Below are 13348 nucleotides of genomic sequence, written 5' to 3'. Positions count from 1 at the left end.
GTCGCCGTTAGTTGAGAGGTTGAGATGGTGATTTAGAGATGATTCTGCATCTTCTTCTATATGTAGAGATATATATTTACATATATGTATTATAATAATTATAATATTAATAATAATAATATAATAATAATAATAATAATAATAATAATAATCTAATCATTTGAATGATAAGAATGCGCAGGAGAAACAGTAAACTCAACACAGTACAGCAACCTCTTTTGTATTTACCTACCGACAGGTTATCACGGATAGCTATATCGTGTCCATTGCTAAACAGTTAAAATATAAAAGTGTTCTTAAAAATCTCAAAATTTTAAATTAAGTTCATTTATTTATTCTGGTCACTAAATGTTTGAAACCTGATCAAAAAGGTTCGTCTAATATTTATTTGTAGTTCCAAGTAATATGTACGGAGTATAAAATTTAAACTAAAAAGGTAAAAATATTTTTGTCAAACTTATAATCTTCGTAATCTTTTTACGGACTAACTTTTATCTTAATCCTTCATATATATGTATTAGATCTATATGAACACTAACGAAATGTCAACCGAGTATTACAATTAATTAATAAATATATTCAATAAACTTTTATATCTATATATAGATTTATTTTTAATAATAAATTTTTATTATATCTTATATTATTTTATTTTATAAAATTAATTCTAATAATATAATATTTCAAATTATATTTCTAATTAATATATATATATATATATATATATATATATATATATATAAATATATATGTACATATTTACAAATAGTTGTTCGTGAATCGTCGGGAATAGTCGAAGGATAATTGCATATATGAAAACAGTTCAAAATTTTTGAGACTCAACCTAACAGACTTTGCTTATCGTGTCAAAAATATTAAATCGTATCGAGAGTTTGATTTAAAATTAGTCGAAATTTTCCGGGTCGTCACAAACAAAGCCCCTCAGACTTTTTTCAAAAATTCAAATCGACCCCCCAAACAGGGGAGTAAAGTGTCAAATAACCATTTTCATAAAAAATCTTAAATAAACTCCACCCAAATATTCAACGGGTAAATCTTCTCGCTCGCAACGAGTTAAATTTTTCCGACACCATCGTTAAACTCAAAATAATTTTAGAAACACAATGTCACTAACTATACGTAAAACGGACGCTTTTTAAAAAAGGCTAAATATTTGGGGTACTTTTCATACACGTTGATTTTGCGTTAAATTTTTAAAAGTCCACAATTCCATAGCAAAACGCAGAGATGCACATATATTATTAATTTAAAATAACATTTAAATCTTTCAAGGGTTATACCTTTTAGTTCGACTCGAGTGCGCTTCAACGACATCATCGTTAGCTACGAAATAATTTTACAAACTAAACGCAAAATAATACATTTTTTTTTTTTTGAAAAGCAAAAATATTATTATTATTATATGGAATATTACAATACAAGTCCCTATATGCTTTTATACAATGCTATAAACGAAACGGATCAGCTGAGAAAATATGGAATAATTATCTGAACTTATGATCGGGGGAGACGTAGACTAGATAACACTACGAGGGACGAACTTGCGTAAAAGAACAACAAGCGGGGAAGGAGGGGACAACCGTGCCGATCAAGCGACTACAAAGTTGACACACAACCAACCCATTTAATCTAACCCACATAGGCTATATAGAATAACGAAACCATCCCGATTTGAATTAAGTTATGTTAACCGACGCCTATGCGGTTTGAAGGAGGTGACACGTAAAATGACGGGTTGAGTAGCCATTGATGCCAATCGATAGGTGTTTTCTTCCGTGAACGATTTGAGATCCAGCTAAAGCTTTGAGATTGGATCTCGGAGATTATCACAGCGGGGTTCCATATTTTTCCGGAAAAAATCTTTAAGTTCCTATGTTTCCAAATAATGTAGCACGCAATCCATTTAGCAGCTTGCCATATTGAAGAACCAATGGAATTATGTGATATGCCTTGATCCGAGATGATGGCATCATTGATGTTAGAGATACTTATGTTGTTTTGATTCCACCAATCGAGAAATTGTATCCATATTGAAGATACTTTTTGACAATTTAACAACGCGTGATCAATGGTTTCAATTTGGTGCTCACATAAGGGACATAAGATGGTGTGAAGGTCAATTCCTTTTTTATCGAGTTCGCTTCTAACCGGGATTTTTTGTTGAACGGCCCTCCATGAGAAAATGAATATCTTTTGTGGAACGAATTTGTTTTGAGGTAGTGAAAGGTTTCTAGAGTTTGTGCCGTATTTAAGCTTATTGATCAGATTTGACAGTGCTGCTGAAGTGTAGATGCCGGATGTGTCAAGGGAACATTTCCATGAGTCGGGGCGATCTGAAATAATAACAGATGTTATTAGGTTGTTGAGCTCCGTGAGATAATCCTTTGCACGACCACTAGGAGGGCGGGACCAATCCCAGTTACCGATCGAGGTAGAGTTAACGTTCATTATTCTATCAGCAACAGTTGCTTCTTTGCGGGATTCCAACAGGAATAGTCTATGAAATGTATCTTTTAAGCACTCAGATCCGATCCATATATCATGCCAGAAGCTTATTGATGTGCCATTTCCTATGCGCTTTGAAATCGAGGATGTGAAGGTTGTGCCTATATTGTCAGCAACTTTTCCAGCTTTAATAATCTCTTTCCAAATGGTGCGACCTGAAATGTTCCTGCATAAAAAGTTAGTATCCAACCCTCCCCCCGGCCCATAAATGCTTTTGATTATTTTTACCCATAATGCATTATCTTCGTTTTTAAAACGCCACCACCATTTACAAAGTAATGATATGTTTTTAGCAAAGAGGGACCCCACGTTTAAACCCCCACAATCGTATGGCAAAATTATTTGGTCCCATTTGATCCAATTAATTTTATTATCGTTTGAAGATCCTCCCCAGAAGAATTTCCGTCTTTTAGATTCAAGTACCTTAAGGATAGCGGATGGTGCATGAAATAAGGAGAAGTAGTATAATGGGATACTACTAAGAATTGATTTGATGGTCGTAAGTCGACCTCCGAAAGAAATAGATTTAGCAGCCCAATCTGAAAGCCTTTTGTCGAATTTCTCAACGATCGGCTGCCACGAGGAGGCGTGAGATGTGGGTACACCAATAGGAAGTCCAAGATAGGAGAACGGGTATGACCCGCAGAGCAGTTCATGTAGCAAGCCATTTGTTCGGTTTCGGTCGTAGATGTACCTATACCGTAAAGTTTGCTTTTACGGAAGTTAACTTTGAGGCCTGAAATATTTTCAAAACATTTTAGTAGTTTGGAGATATATTTGGCGTTTCTTTTATTCCATTCGCCGAAGAAGATTGTATCATCAGCATATTGGAGGTGTGTAATATTGAGATTGTCATGTCCGATCTTTAATCCTTGCAAATGACCATTGGCTAATGCTCTTTTGACAAGTATGTTAAGACCTTCAGCAACAATGATGAACAGGAATGGCGAAATGGGGTCACCTTGTCGAATTCCCCTTTCAGGGGAAAATTCTTTGGTGGGAGAGCCATTGATTAGTACAGAAATAGATGATGACCAAAGGCATGCCCGAATGAAACCAATCCATTTTGGACCAAAACCCATGAAGTGCATGGTTTTAAATAGAAAGTCCCACTCAATGCAGTCAAATGCCTTTTCGAAGTCAACTTTAAAGATTAAACCTTTTTGTTTTTTACGTTTTAATTCATCAATTATTTCGTTTGCAATTAGGACACTATCTAGGATATTTCGACCTTTGAGGAAAGCTGTTTGTTCACTACCAATGATTTTATGAATGACCATGGCAAGGCGATTGGAGAGTATTTTGGTGAGAATTTTATAGTAGCTACCTATTAGACAGATTGGGCGATATTCATTTAATCCGATTGGGTTGGGTTTTTTCGGGACTAATGTGAAGAAAGATGCATTACATCCTTTGGAGATTTCTGAGTTTTCCCAGAACCAATCTAGAGATTTAATGAGGTCGGTTTTAATCAGTTCCCAATGTTTTTTAAAGAATCTCATGTTGAAACCGTCCGGCCCAGGAGCTTTAGAGCTATCGCAATTACATATGGCTTCCCATATTTCTTTTTCGTTAAATTTAGCTTCTAGGAGTTGATTGTCCAAGGAAGAAATGTATTCAAGATGTGAAACATGATCGAAAGGGCATTCGTCACGTAAGTGTTTGGATCGGAAGATGTTGTTAAAATAGGAATATGCTTCTTGTTTTATTAGATTAGGATCTTCAGTCCATGTACCATTAATTGAAAGCCCGTGGATGTTGTTTTTACTTGTTCTTCTTTTGATATAGTTATGAAAGTATTTCGAATTTTCATCACCCTCAAGCGCCCATTTGATTCTAGATTTTTGTTTAAGCATGTTTGTTTTCTTTTTTTCTTTGACGATGTGATGCATTTTTTCATCGATCCATTTTTGTTTTTCAGTTTCGGATAAAGGTCTAGTTTCGGCGGTTTGTTCCCAATTATTACATTCAGTAAGATGATCACGTATTTGGGAGTCTAAGTTATCAAGTTGATTACTATGTTTTTTAAGTTCTAATTTAACGTTTTTTAGTTTGTTACGGAAAATGCAGTCAGGCCTATTCCCACTAATTGGGATCAACCAAGCCTTTTCTATGATGGTGTCGGCATCTTTTAAATCTAGCCATGTGTCAAAGACACGTATTGGCTTAGGGCCAGAATCGAGGAGGTTATTTCTTAGGATAATGGGACAGTGGTCAGAAAGGTCCCGATCAAGAGTTTTGGAGGATGTGTTGGGCCAGATAGTGAAGATGCCATCGGAAATGAGGAAACGGTCAAGTTTACTAAACTTCATTGTTTTTTCACAAATCCTTGTAAACCTTTTACCGCCTAAAGGAAGATCAATTAATCCAGAGTTATTTATAAAGTTATTAAAATTATCTGCCCAATTTTGATTATACTCTGTGTTCATGCGTTCTGTTTTGTTTCTTACTTCGTTAAAGTCACCAAAAACAATGTGTGGGATATTAAGGGAGTTAGTAAGGGATGAGAGTTCGCTCCAAAGTCTAAGTTTTTTTGAATGGGAATGGGGGCCATAAACATTAATGAAGGCAATTTCAGAGTCATGACCCGCCCACGTGCCACAAATTGCAAGAAAGAATTCACCCTCAATAGCATAGTTGAACGAAAAGATATTAGTATCCCAAATAGTTAGGATACCTCCGGAAGCACCATCCGAATCCTTTTGGACGAATTTAAAATCAGAATTACCCCAGAAAGATTCAATGGTGTTGTCACGTGTTTGGCCGCATTTGGTTTCCTGGAGGCCTAGAATTGATGGTTTTTCTTTATAGCAAATACGTTTAAGCCAGCTTATTTTACCCGTTTGTCCAATACCCCGAATATTAAGAGAAATCGTACACATGAGAAAAAAACTTACAGAATCGATGTGACGGAGGTGGATTCATGGGTTGTTGCGACGAATCCCGATGCTTTTCCCGAATTCGAACGTATCCAAGCTTTTGCTAGAGGTAGAACCTGTCTTTTTAGTCTTTTTGTTATGTACCATGTCCATATGAGATCCCTTCGAGAAGTAGGATGTGCTACCACCACCGTTAGACGAGGACTTACAACGTTTAGCCAGTTGAGAGATTCTAAGCTTTTGGCCACTTCTAGCCAGTTGAAAATCGAACTCCCGGCGCGAAGTGAGGGTTCGAAAACTAGTTTATTACAATATCATAATCAAACACATGGGTAAAAACAAAAATACGATATCGCCCTAATACAATTCAACACTAAGATCATCCCTTATGAGCAAAAACGATGCTTGTCAAATCCTATGTGGCACGAAATGGTGAAAACAACCACATAAAAAATGGTGTAGGTAAACTGTAAATTCAGCTCTAGTTGACACAACTTGCTATATAAAGTGAAAGAGAAGCCTTATTGAAAGTGGCTTAAGCCTTAAACTTCATCTTCATAACCAAATACAAATAAAAAACACAACTTTTTTTCTTTCTTTCTTGTTTTTCACTCTCTCTCTCTACAAGTAGAGTTAGAGAGAGAAACCCCAACAATGGAAATCACATCACGATCTCATGAAAGAGAAAACCCATCTCCGACCAATTCTCCGGGCAGCCACGTCAGCAGTAACAACCAAACACCACCATTAACTCCAAAACCCATTTCAAGATCCGAACCGAATCCAAATCCAACAACTTTTGTTCAAGCTGACACTAACACCTTCAAACAAGTAGTCCAGATGCTAACAGGATCCTCCGAAACAGCTAAAAATGTTTCATCTAAACCGACCCAACAATCAGATCCAGCTCCATCTAAAGTATCCATACCACCCATTAAAACGGGTCAACAAAAGAAAAACGGGTTCAAACTCTACGAACGTCGAAACAGTTTAAAAAACGGGTTAATGATCAACCCGAATTCGGTACAGAACTCCGGGTACGGGCATGGGTCGTCACCCAGGTTTCATGAGATACTTTCTCCCAGCATTCTTGATTTTCCGTCGTTGGTTTTAAGTCCGGTGACGCCGTTATCTCCGTCGGTCGGAAACTCGTCGGAGGAAGATAGAGTGATTGCGAAGAAAGGATTTTATTTACACCCGTCGCCTAGGGCGGTGACACCACTTGGGACGGCGGAACCACAGCTTTTGCCATTGTTTCCGGTGACGTCACCCCGAATGGTAGGGTCGCCAGAATGATCACAATTATATTTATATTAATTAATTATAATTATATAATGGGTGGTTAAAATTATAAGGTTAGAGATGTGTTTTTTTGCTTGAATTATACTACAATTTGAATGTGCCTTGTCTGTAATTTTAGTCCATTTTTCCTAAAGAAAACTTCAAAAGAAATAAACTTACATTTAAACTGAGTTTTATATTTATTTATATACTTATTATTAAACGTGTATTTAAGTAAGGACCATCTGTTAGCTGGATCACATTGACAAAAACTTCAGTTTACTCCCAAATACTGTAAATATTGATGATCATAACCATAAAATATGATTATTTTGTACTCCAGTGTTTTATATTCTATGACATGTTTTTGAACATGTTTTTTCCAAAAAATTTGCGAATCATGTCTGGAACAAAGATGTGACCTAAATGTCTGAATACTATACTAATGATGACAGTTTGTTTTTATGTTCATAAAACAATTTAGTTCTATCTGTAACACGTAAACTTAGAAGCATATTTCTAAAAAAAACAAACAGTATGCAATAAAAACACATAAAAACGCGCATACATAATGTAAGATATTTAGACTCGAAAACAAACACCACCATAATATGATAGATTGATTGAGTGAACTGATAATAAATGATAATTTAGATGGTAATTACACTTTTAAATAACAACCGTTGTGAGATTCACTACTGTAATATTTGAAGAGGTTGGCCTTAGACGACAAACATATTTGGCAACTGGGCAACTTTATTTGAACGGTTATAATATTACCTACCGGCTGTTTTTTTTGACCAACTGATGTGATATTTACATCTTTTTATATTAGTTTATATACTTTATTTCACTTTTAAATATAAGAATACGATGATCCATGTATTATTTTCATCAATTATTACATCATACTTCCTTAGCTAGACAAAAGTTGAGGTATGGTATTGTTTAAGTTTTGGTTAACCAAACTTAGAAAAAGAAAAATTGGTCAAAGTTAACTATGTATCTACTCAAGATATCTACAATATATGGTATTAACGTGTATTATTCGGTTTTGTATTGGTTAGTCTGTTTTAAAGTTTTTTGGATTGTTAGGTAATGACGTACGTCACGCCATGGGTGACGTCACGTTCAACGCATGGCGTCTAGCACATGAACCTGTTGGGAATCTAAGGCTGTATCACGTGTAACACGTGATATCTAGTAAACGTTCAACTCATGTTCAATCTACCGTCACGCCATGGGTCACGTGACGGACTGTCAAGGTTGACTTGGTATTGCTGAGTTGGACCACATCCCTACATTTCACGAACGTGGAATAGGTTGTAGGCTTGATTAGGAGGTTCTAGTGGCAGTTACAAATCGTGGGTGCTATTATAATGGCTATCATGCATAACCGTCATTTATTATCTATAAATAGCATCCTTTGGCCTCATTTAATGGCCAATCGACCAACTGATCATTTCACACACTAACCTTCCATAGCTTACCTTGGAGGCTCGGAAAAAGACAAACAACATCACCACATCCATCTCCCATTTAACCGAAGGAACCCCTTCCAAAGGTTAAACTTCCTTTTTTAATTCATTTGCACTCAGACCGAGCAATTTTGGTTTGATCATTAGGGAATACTCGTTTAGTTGGTTGTTTTCTAAGTGCGAGCATCTCCGTTTCTCCCGTCTATTTGTATTCTCTGTTGATGGCATTTTTCTTTGAAAAACGACGTCGAATCTATATGAGTTTCATTATTTTTGCCAAAAAAAAAATAAAAAAAAACTACAGTATATGCTATATTGTTTGGGATGTAGTTTTCTTTTTGTTCTTTGTGCTAGGCTCGTTTCTATTAGTAGGGTTAAGGTTGTTCTTGTTTTGTTCGTGTTTTTATCTTCATCTTGAAGTGCCTTGATTTCTAATAAATTTTCGGGGGAGAAAAGTATATTAATAAAAAACTATATGGCATATACTAAATAACTATATGTACTAAATTTCATTATGTCATGAACAAAAAGGTTTGCATTTGAAAATGTGATCGTTTTAAAAGTGTACTATACTACTATTAAATAAAGTGTGAACGTAAAATGTGAAAGTAAGACGTGAAAGTATGTCATGAACTAAAATGTTTACTAGCGTGTCCTCCTCATGACCTGATCGTTACTGAAGAATCCTTGGTCCAAGTCCTGGTCATTACTCAGAAATCATTGTACGCGAATTTCACGGTGATGGCCAAGAAATACCAGGTCGTGACTTGGATTTCCCGATCATGATCGAGACATTTTTGGTCTTGACTTGGTTTTCCCCGTCATGACTATGAAATTTAGGGTCGCGACCTAGATTTCGGGTCATGTTTGAAAATTATCAGGTCGTGACTTGGAGGTCATGACCAAAAATTTCAAGTTGCGACTTGGATTTCCCCCGTCATGATCGAAAATGTCAGGATTGTCTAAGAAATTTCAGGACGTGACATGAAATTTCCCGGTCATAAGCCATACATCCAAGCAACAGGCAAATCTCAAAGGCTATTTGCAAATTATTTATTTATTAATTCTTTTTTTATTTATGAAATGGGGCAATTTTGCAGGGAAAATAAGATAAATTTCAGGACAAATTGTTATAGTACGTTTCAGAAAGGGAATTTTTGTAAAAACCCCTTAAATATTAGTAGCAGCTATTGTAACAACTCCCTGTATAGAAGATATCAGGTGGCTCTATTTTTTAGGTATTTGTATAACAAAGGTAGAATATGGTAGCATAACTTACATCCCATGCAAAACAAAATCCATCAAAATGGTATTTCTGTAAAAGACTCGATTGTATCAAATCCGTGATCATCGGGAAGCGGTCCATTTTCGGGCCTTACAGAGATTATCACCTCCAAACCTGAAACAAGAAAAAGCAAACTATATACAACTGAAACTGAAAGTGTAATCCAACTCACATCGCTGACAGATTGTACTACGATCATTCGCACAGTACAACCCTTAAGTGCATCGAATCAAGCGTGCTTTTGTATGAATGTGTTGCAATATACCTGCTGCCTTGGCTGCCAGGGCTTCTTGAAAGACGTCAGTTAGAAATAGAATCTCTGAAGGCTTATCGACCCCGAGAGATTCTGATATTTCAATATAACTTTTTGTTTCTCTCTTGTTACTGCAAATTGAAGAATTGTAGATGATAGATGAGGCTTCGTAATATAAATCATGGGGTCGTAAAATTTATAGAGAAGAACCAAAACCTACCCCACTGCAGTGTCGAAAAATCCACACAAATATTTTCTTAAGTCGCCGTGATTCGTGTATCCAAATATTAACCTTTGTGCCAATCTGCTACCACTTGAATAAATGTAAACCTGATCAATGAGAACATACCCACTTGTAAATAGAGGTGCTATACTGTTTAGGATCAAAGTGGAAAAAATTTAGATTTTCAGGACAGGTAGAAATGGGTCAGGTCGGTTCAGGTCAATCTGCAAGCACTTTTTGTCCATTTTTTGTGTTAAAAAGAGTTAATGCACAGGACCCATATTTTTACATTGGTAACTTTAGGTAGAAGTACGCATTAGAATGCACTCGTCACAACTTGTAATGATCTGTTTTTCCCTTTTTAACTAGGTATTATTGTTACTTATTTAATCCTTTAGTAATAAATCATATCCCAAGCTAACCCATTTATAAGTAAACCACTAAAAATGTCACCTGCAGTTGTAACCGAGACAAGTTGGTTTGTCAAAAAGCCTGGTAAGCTGATTTAAACCGAACCAAGCCGAACCTAACTTAAGCTCATTAAACCCATTTGAGCCTGAAGTTGAGACCCACCTTTACACCAGAAGCATGCCATCTTTCAAGAGCTTTAGGAACATCATCATAAACAACTCCTTTTAGTTCATTTTTATGAAACCCAGTACGCCAAATGTGCCCCTGCATCATCAAAAGTCAGCAGCGAGATTCTTAACTAATATTAAGCGTGTTTCTAAATGCGGTTTGCTTACTTGTAATTGTTTTAATGAAGTAATTTTCCTATCAGCTTTAATCATTTCTTCAACATTAATAACCAGAGCCGCAATCACCTCCTCTTTGCCCGCATCATCAGATGGAACAGCAACCGCACCCACAACTCCGTTTTGTAAATCATTTTCTACCTTCAAGAATAATCAAGGTGCACAAGTTTATACGCTTCTTTTATGCAATCTAGAGTTAGGAAAATGGGCGGTCAGAGAGGTTGGATAGCAGGTCAAAAAAGGTAAATCCTTTTAAGCATAGGGACAGTTTGACCAAAGACACCTTTTGTCATAAATTTTACATATGTAGTTAATTTTTCAATTTACGGGTTGGACTTGCTAGAGATAAAAAAACAACCCCATATCGACCCATTTAGAGCTAAATGGGTCGAAAGTTTCACCTCTCGCGAAATATGTCAAGTTTATTGAATCTTACTTGAGACCGTAACAACTTGATATCATCTTTTGTGTCAGCAGTATCATATGTTTCCTCCAAATGCATGCGGACATTATCACGGGCATATGGGAAAAGAACATCGGTAACATATGAAATAGGAGTAGTCGTCCCCTCAATGTCCAAAACAACACAACGCTGCAAAAAAGTTTCTCAAAGTTGTATAGAACCAAATGCAGTACACACATTTTTAGCTACAAACACGAAGTACTAAAATTCTTTAATAACCTACAGGAGTTGTTCCAGCCTCGCTATTGAATGCGAGAGCACCTGCCTTGAAAGACGTGTTTGTGAGCCTGCGACCCAAAACTCCTTTGGATTTTTGGATGCTACCATGTCCGGGAATCGCAGGGTAAGGGCCCGATTGGTGAGATTTGATTGCAGCCTCAAAAGGATTGCGGTAGCATCCTGCCTATAACATTGTGGACTATATATTAAGGAAAGCTTTAATTAATTGAAGTTTTAGTGATTAGATATATAAATATATAATGTTGAGCCTTCGACAAATTCTGATTATTTAAAGATAAGGTAAATCATATATGAAGTTATAGCTACTCCACTGTAAATATACCACTCGTTTTCAGAAATAAGTGTACTCGTTTCTACTGTTTCAAAATAAACAACAATGCAACATTATATTCCCAAAAAAGATAGAAGCTTTATCATTAAATATAAAGGAAATCAAAGATTGTCCCAACTTGTACAAGATTATATCTTTATACAGTCAGAAAGATCACAAGATTTGAAAAAAAAAAATACTGAATTTATTTCAATATGTTGATGAAAAGAGGAAAGCTATCTGAAAATTTAAGAAGGTAAGGTTTTATCAACACATAAATAAAGACAAGGTTTTTCCAATTAATTATCTAAGTTGCAAAGACAATTTATTACCACATATTAATTAATTTCATTTGGATGTATAATAATATAAGGTGTAATTATATAATGTATATATATGCATGAATATACCGGATGGAGACATAATGATGAGTTGGTGGTGGACTTTAACAGCGATGGTTTCGCCGGTGCCGGAGACCTAATCAAGGTTGTAAAGCTAACGGCGTAGGTGATAGCTCTGTTATCATTAATTGGGTTTCGATGACGTGAACGCCTTATTTGGGACGGTGTCAGTGTTTGAATGCTGCTAATTGCCGCCATTGCTATTGCTTCCGGCTACTTCCAAGTTCCAACTGTAAAATGTAGATGGGTGGTAGTTTGGTACTAACATTTTACAGGGCGTTTGGGATAGTATTTATATGTACCCTCTACTACTTTTTTCCTAATTAAAAAGTGCCGATTTACTCCTTTTATTATTATTATTATTATTATTATTATTATTATTATTATTATTATTATTATTATTATTATTATTATTATTATTATTATTATTATTATTATTATTATTATTATTATTATTATTATTATTACTATTTATAAATACTCCGTAACATTTAGAAGTATATATAAAATTTAATCTTAATAACTAGAAAAAATTCCACCCGCAGCAACAGCGGTTGTATTTAGATATACGTTTTCTGATACCTAATATATCTAATGGTTCGTGTATTATGGTAGAACATTTTAACATTTTTTGTGAAACTAATATTAAGCTAGAACTGAGGGGAAAAGAGGACAGAAGGACTCAAACTCCGATTTTTTTTTTTTTACTAACTCATCAATTTATCACTTGTTTTAGCCACCTATTTGATATATATATATATATATATATATATATATATATATATATATATATATATATATATATATATATATATATATATATATATATATATATATATATATATATATATATATATATATATATATATATATATATAAATTAATCCAAAATATATTTTTTTTAAACTCTGTTTCGAATATAATTAGTTGCGTTTTGTTCGTAGAATTATTTTCAGTTGAATGTGATAATGGAGAAATTTAACTCGAGGCTAAAAAAGAATAATTCCGTTAAAAATTTGAGTGATTTTTATTTAATGTTTATAGTATTAAATTTTGAAAATTACATTCAACCTCCCAACTTTGTGCATATTTATTATTTTTAACCCTGAATGTTGACAATTATTACCTCTGTGTGAGCCCTTTGACCCTTGTCCAAAACGACACAACCCTCCCACAACTATAGCCTCCTAAACGAACAAAAAAATACTACCTATTTGTGACGCCCCGTACAAAACCATCGTGTACGGTTCATCA

General features: G+C 34.9%; 3 protein-coding genes across 3 annotated transcripts; 1 reads left to right on the top strand and 2 right to left on the bottom strand.

Annotated features, from left to right (window-relative positions):
* Positions 1-1421: 1421 nt before the first annotated feature.
* Positions 1422-5654, bottom strand: LOC139891104 (uncharacterized). Its single transcript, XM_071874032.1, has 2 exons — positions 5424-5654; positions 1422-2692 (listed from the first exon to the last, which is right to left on the bottom strand). The coding sequence occupies exon 2, from the start codon at positions 2467-2469 to the stop codon at positions 1708-1710; it is 762 nt and encodes a 253-aa protein (XP_071730133.1). The 5' UTR covers positions 2470-2692; positions 5424-5654; the 3' UTR covers positions 1422-1707.
* Positions 5655-6022: 368 nt separating this feature from the next.
* LOC139891103 (VQ motif-containing protein 4-like) lies at positions 6023-6849 on the top strand. The gene has a single exon (XM_071874031.1). It carries the CDS (start codon positions 6060-6062, stop codon positions 6699-6701), a length of 642 nt encoding a protein of 213 aa, XP_071730132.1. The 5' UTR covers positions 6023-6059; the 3' UTR covers positions 6702-6849.
* A 2420-nt stretch (positions 6850-9269) lies between these two features.
* On the bottom strand, positions 9270-12340 carry LOC139891102 (probable bifunctional methylthioribulose-1-phosphate dehydratase/enolase-phosphatase E1 1). Its single transcript, XM_071874030.1, has 8 exons — positions 12104-12340; positions 11367-11546; positions 11117-11272; positions 10672-10821; positions 10499-10600; positions 9923-10032; positions 9715-9833; positions 9270-9563 (listed from the first exon to the last, which is right to left on the bottom strand). The coding sequence occupies exons 1-8, from the start codon at positions 12290-12292 to the stop codon at positions 9466-9468; spliced, it is 1104 nt and encodes a 367-aa protein (XP_071730131.1). The 5' UTR covers positions 12293-12340; the 3' UTR covers positions 9270-9465.
* Positions 12341-13348: the final 1008 nt, after the last annotated feature.

Source organism: Rutidosis leptorrhynchoides, chromosome 2 (assembly GCF_046630445.1).
Source record: "Rutidosis leptorrhynchoides isolate AG116_Rl617_1_P2 chromosome 2, CSIRO_AGI_Rlap_v1, whole genome shotgun sequence".
NCBI classification, from domain to species: Eukaryota; Viridiplantae; Streptophyta; class Magnoliopsida; order Asterales; family Asteraceae; genus Rutidosis; species Rutidosis leptorrhynchoides.
This window is presented reverse-complemented; position numbering and strand designations above follow the sequence as displayed.